The 6305-nt window shown below is 35.8% G+C and overlaps 1 protein-coding gene across 1 annotated transcript in view; it reads left to right on the forward strand.

Moving 5' to 3' along the window:
• Window positions 1-345: 345 nt before the first annotated feature.
• The window catches only part of CCDC53 (coiled-coil domain containing 53), a gene marked incomplete at its 5' end in the record, with an annotated part of 12949 nt that continues 6989 nt past the window's right edge, over window positions 346-6305 (forward strand). Inside the window, 4 exons of the mRNA XM_010143912.1 lie at window positions 346-444; window positions 2732-2797; window positions 4195-4323; window positions 5861-5968. Coding sequence (XP_010142214.1) covers window positions 346-444; window positions 2732-2797; window positions 4195-4323; window positions 5861-5968 — 402 coding nt within the window. The remainder of the gene's footprint in view (window positions 445-2731; window positions 2798-4194; window positions 4324-5860; window positions 5969-6305) is intronic.

Raw genomic sequence — 6305 nt, forward strand, 5'->3', positions numbered from 1 at the left:
TTTTAACACTGATTTCAGGAACGTTCACAATTTCATCTAAAAGTGTTTTCTTAAGTAAGATAACAGTCCTTCATTCATGTGGATCTTGTTGCCTTTTCTGTGTATCCTGCAATTTTTCAACTGTCGTGTTCATAGATTTTTAGTGAAAAAGGATTTGTATGCCTGTATTCATATATATTTGAAAAAAAATAATTTGGGTAGATATGCATTCAGAGCAAGCGTACATAAGGCATATTTATGAAATAATTCCTTCTAAAACATCTGCATTTTCTAACAGGTCTTTGAATCCAAATGTGAGAATCAACATCTACGTATAATCTAATTTTCTTATATGATTCCATGCAGGTTCCTGCTATTCAGCAGAAAAGAACTGTAGCGTTTCTAAACCAGTTTGTGGTTCACACAGTGCAGTTCCTTAACCGCTTTTCTACTGTTTGTGAAGAGGTACGTTTATTTCCTAGCTGTCAATTTATACAACGAAGAAAATTCTAGAAATGAGAACCATTCACTTCAGTATTTCTGATGCAATAATACTGGTAGCTTAAACCAAAAAATTTAGTTTGCTTTCTGTTCAAGGTTTCTCTTGAGTAAGTGCTTAAGACAGATTTTTTTTTTTTTTCCCCCAAGATGATTACCCACATGAACTGCTGATTATACCACACTTAATCCTGTTTCCTTAAACTTTCGCATTTGGCGCAATCTTTGAAGTATTTGATGGAATTTGTCTGTCTGTGGATATCATCTCGTTTTGGAAGAAAGATGATGCCATGTTCCTATGGTGCTGAATCCATTTTGACAGTCAGTATCTCTCTCACCTGTGTTCTGGGATACTGCATCAAAACTCGCCTTCACATTTTACCACCTTTAATTTAAAAGGGTGATACACTAAGCTCTGAACATAAATAATTTTGATGTGAGAAAAGGACATTTTTGGCAAATGATTAGTATGGAACATGAAGTGGTTAATTTTGGTGTCTTGTAAATGAGGAAAAATAAAAAACATTTAGTGTTAGCAAGTTTTTGTGATTGCTTTAGTGTCAGCAGAAATATATGAGACTGACAGGACTAGAGTGGTCCACAGAACAGGGCAAGAGCACTTCCTCCCTTGTAGAAAGTGTATTTTGTAATGTGGCTTTGTGCATAACCTTTTTGTTATTAGTGGGGTTTTTGTAACTGTTCAGTAGTTTATTCAACAAAGACTACTATATAGGCCTAGCCAGCAGGGCCAAGGCAGCAGTCAGATCCAATTAGACTAAGCCATGTAATCTGAGAAGTTCTGTTGTTAGTAAAGTTTTGACGCCAGACCCATGACAAGTATAAAATTCGGCTACCACATCAACATAGGGAGCTTCAGAGGAAAAAAAAAGGGGGGCGGGTTCTAGATTTTTAAACTTTTTGTAACTTGATATGTGGGGCAGAGTAACTGCCTGGTGATGCTGTTGTCAGTTGTCCAAAAGTCAGTTGTTACATGATCTTAATCTTACCTCTTACAAAGGCTCTATGGAAATCAGAACACATACATTTAAAGCCATCTTGGGCACACAGCAACTCTGTGAAGTCTAGTTAATAAAACAGTTATTAGTTAACATAAACGTGTTGTTACCCAAGAGATTAAATAGTTACTTTATAAACTCCTTGAAAAGTTTTTTGCATTTATGAAGTACAGTAGTGTTTTTAATGTGAAAGGTTCCAGTCTAAAACACCAGAAGCCAAGAAATTCAAAATTAGGGTTGACACCATCCTAATTCTAAATTTCTTGGCTCTTATCTAGTCAAACTGACCCGTAAAGTTATATAACTGTCTTTTGTACATCTTTCATGCTCAGCTACATGTAGGGCACATAGGTCCTTTCAGTAGGAGCTAACTCCACTTCATGAACAAAGAACCATCTGTAAACAAGTCACTGCACTATCCAAAAAGACTAACTCCTGTCAGTCTCTTTTTACTTTTCCTAGCATATTGGCAGAGCTGCGATTTTCTTAGGGTGTTAAAGTTCTGCTTCAGAGCCAGGCAGAATCTTGCCAACATGCCAGAAGGCTGTCAGGGTGGTACGTATCTGCCAGCCAGCATGCTAGCCAGCTTCACTTGGACAGGTCTGGTGGAGTATGGTAGTGATTAGTTAAAAGAGTGACAGTTCTTCTAAAGTAATTTAGAAAAACTTAAGTTGTATTTAAAAAAAAAAAGTGTCAACATTCAATTGAGTTGCACATGGAGCATATAAAGCTTCTGGTTTGTTCTGGTTCACTGTGAATTTTGACTGTAGAGGACTTTCACTCACCTGCTGTATTCTTTACTCAAGTTGTATACTTTGTGTTTACTCAGTTACGTACACACACATCACATCTTTTGGTCTTCCACATTTGGGAAGAGCTTTGAGGAAATGTTTTGGTGACTGTAAGAGTACAATATGGCTACCATTATTCTTCAGTTGCCCCAATTTACCCTGTTTACTTTGGTTTTCTTTTGTACATAGTCTGGCTTCATTTCTGTCAGTCATTATTTGGGAAAACTAACTGCCTAGTAAAATTATCTAAAATTTGAACCACTGTAACTACTGTACTAAAAAGGGATGTCATTGCTTCATTTATTTCATAAAGTTATCATCTCACACTCTACTCTGCCTTCAGCAAGTAGAAGACAGAAGTGATTTTGTTTAGCTAGATGTGAACTGGTTTATACATACAAGTGGCCTAAGGGAGTGTTTTAACATCCTTATTGTTTTCTGTTCTAGAAATTGTCAGCACTCTCTCTCCGTATCCAACAAATTGAAACAACACTCAATATTTTGGATGCGAAGGTTTGTATTTATACAGTCTTTGTCTTCTAATAGTGACAGCCTCCTAGATTACATGAACTAGCTTCCTTTTTGTAGTCTGAATTGATAGTTGCTTTTTCATAATGATTTGAAGGAACTAATACAAAATGCTCACGTGGCAAATTCTCTCTTTGCATGCCTTGCCGCTTACATTGTGTACTATTTGAACATGTAGTTGATATGGAAGAAAGGAACCAACAGGACCTAGCAGAAATGTTGGTTTGTCTTTGTTAAGCATATTGAACAGGAAGGGAGCACTTGGGTCTTGAAAGGGCAACTGAACTTTATGGCAACTTACGTGTGTTGATTTTATTGCAATGGTTGGCTTTAAAAAATTGAGCGAAGTTTTCTGATATTAAAATATGCAAGTTCTCTTGTAGCACGGAATTGGATTAGCCATGCAAACTCTAAGAAAGTTTTGCCCCATTTGTAAAGCAAAAATGTCTTTATAGGTGTTACTGGACTATTAGGATTTCAGCTGGTATAACTAGAGAGATGCCTTGTAAACCTTATGGTATTGGAATGTGACCTGAATTGGATCTAAGGCAATGTCTGATGTATCTTCTTTAGCTGAAATGACAGAAGGATATAATCTGTAGTCATGTATTATCATTTAATTTGCTAAAGGGGAAAAACAAAACAAAACCAAATCTCAAAAGAAAAATACCACACTCTGTAAAGTCTTAACCAGTCTTTCATTCAATAATGATGGAGACAATTTTGGTTGGCTTTTCTGGGAGCTGGAGTAGGACATTTTGAAACCATTCATTAAGGTCTTTGTGAAAAAAAAATACTGTAGTAGTACAGACAATGCTTACTAACACTTATTTTAAATTTCAAAATATTTAAGAATGATCAGTATTGATAATTTTTGCAGAATTCTGCTTAATCATGTTAAATAGAATTTTCGTCAAATAGTTATGCAGCATATTTAATATGCACTCTCAGTATTTTCTTAAAAGAGAGTGAAAGGTGTAGCAAAACTGTGACCATTCATCCATCTGTTAGGTAATAGCACTGTTCTTGTCACAATTTCTTCCACTGTAGAGGAGGTAGCAGAGAAGATGGCATGGCTCTTGTGTGCTTGGTAAGTGCAGTAGCAGTATGCTGGGAAGATGTTAAAGCCTTTCCTGCACTGCAACTCTGTGTTAACAGCGAAAGCACCAATGGCGTGTTTGGGGGATTTTGTTGTAGAAGCCATCTGAATAGAAAAATCTTTTTTTGCCAGTGAAAATACCAAAGCTAGTGATAAAACGTTATGATTTTACTAATGTGAAACCTACCTGGGTAATATATGTGAAGTAGCATACTGCATTTTTTTTGTACACATAGATTTATGATATGCTCCTTGCTTATTGGATGATGTTTTGTACCTTCAGTTATCCTCTATTCCTGGCCTAGAAGATGTCAAATTTGAAGTGTCCAGTGCAAATGTGAATGGCGTTACAAATGGTCCTGTGGCACAAGCTACTATGGATCAACAGACAACTGTATCACCTCAGTCTGGAGTAAGTAATGAAGCATAACTAATATATTGCAGGAAAATACATCCTCATTTCGTTTCTAGTCTCATTTGAAGTAGATGGAAGAAGCAAGTCTATTTGAAGAGAGCAATCAGCTGTAAAGATGTAAAACTACGTTTTTACTAATGAAACTGTTTTAACGAGTGACTTAAAAAAGCATATACCCTTTCTTGAATATGTGGCTTAAATAATGTGAACTAATTCAAATCTAATGGTAAATACCTCCTTCCTCTTCTTGAATCACACTGAAATATGAACATGAATTACATCTGGGTACTGGGAAGGTCCTGAATGAAAGTAACTGTTCAAATCGCATAATTCCAACCCTTTTCTCCTTCCTTTATAATGTGAGCTTTCAGATCAAATTGGAGTTTCTGGCATGCTTTATTTTGAAGACATTAGAGTGAACATTTTCTATATACTATCATCTATCTACAGAAAATACCAGCTTATTATAAGTGATCAACATTAACATCCTATCCCTGCAATTAATTTTTTGTTAGGTTTTGTGTACGTGTGTGTGGTTGGTTATTTTTTTTAACCCAGACTTAAATCCTGTGATCACAAAGTGAGGCTTTCTGGCTTATTTGTAGATGGAGTTCTTTCCCCAGTTTCCTGTTAGTTTCTTTTCTTGGAAATCTCCAATTCCAATCTCTGCTTGTTCTCTTATTTGGTGGAATTTGCTGTGGAGCACCAATAGCTGGAGTACTCTGCTGCTTTTCCCTGCCAGTTAAGGACTGTAAGTTTGATTTGCAGCCAGAAACACAGGGGACAGAATGAACAGTTAGCATTGCGTGTTACAGTCATGTAGGAGAAGGACTCCCAATTATTTTATTTTCCTTAAAATGTTCCTCTTCTCAGCTATTAAAGCAGGGACAGATATTTCTGAAAGGAGGTTTCCAGTGCTACTTTCAGTGGTTAGTTTAATAGCAAATACACAGTTTTCTAATGCCTTTTAAATAGCACTATAGCTTCTTGCCATTTTTCTTTTTTTTTAAATTAATTACTCTCAAGGATTCTTTGATTTCATTATGTTATCCTTTAGGTTAACGGTTTCTACTTAAAACTATAGTTTAAAGGTTTATGACCTATATGAAACATTTGGCAGGGAATCAAATATTTTGAGGAAAAGCTGCTTTGCACCACTAGGGGAGATATATAGATACAGTCCTTAAAAAATTGTTCTTTATAAAGAGAGCATTTAAACTTAGTGCACTTTTATTCATTAAATACAACAAACTTAACAGGGCTATTACAAACTTCTTTGTTTTTTCATGTATTTTGTGATATCTTAAAATTGTTCTAAGAGTAGAAAGTCACACTTGTTACACTGAACAACAAAATTGCTGGGGCTTGTCTGTTCATAACCTTGGAAATCTCTAACACTTTGAGTGTAGATCAGAATAAGCTTCGTGAAGAATAGTGGCACTTCACCCTTAAATTACAAATTTTATGGATAGAAATCTCTCCGTGCTTCTGGTCTACATATCAAACCATTAAGTGTTACCTTCTTTGTATACAGCAGAACAACGTACAAGAAGGGTTACAGAAAACAGAAATAGTAACAGAAAATGTCAGAACTGTGGCCAAGGATCCAAGATATGCCAGATATCTCAAAATGGTACACGTGGTAAGTCAGTTCTCTTATCATTCTATGGGTACTCCATTATTTTTAGGTGGAACGTCACAAACAGCTGTAAGTGAACATTAAATGTCTGAAGACATATATTGCAACAGTATCTTTAAGCTAGGATAACATAATTTCTAGTGTATCTCCTCTAATAAAAGAGTTGATGTAATATATTGCCTCAGCTTCAGGCAAGATCCTTCTACAAAATTCTGCCAATATATTTATGAACTGAAGGTGTGAAGATTTGATTTGTAAATGCAAAGTGGTATTAGCTGAAGTCATAGAAGATGCCACTGGAAGTGTAGTTATTCTGGCAGAATTGGTGGCCTTCCCTACA

This window comes from Buceros rhinoceros, unplaced genomic scaffold (assembly GCF_000710305.1).
Source record: "Buceros rhinoceros silvestris isolate BGI_N320 unplaced genomic scaffold, ASM71030v1 scaffold34439, whole genome shotgun sequence".
Classification (NCBI taxonomy): domain Eukaryota; kingdom Metazoa; phylum Chordata; class Aves; order Bucerotiformes; family Bucerotidae; genus Buceros; species Buceros rhinoceros.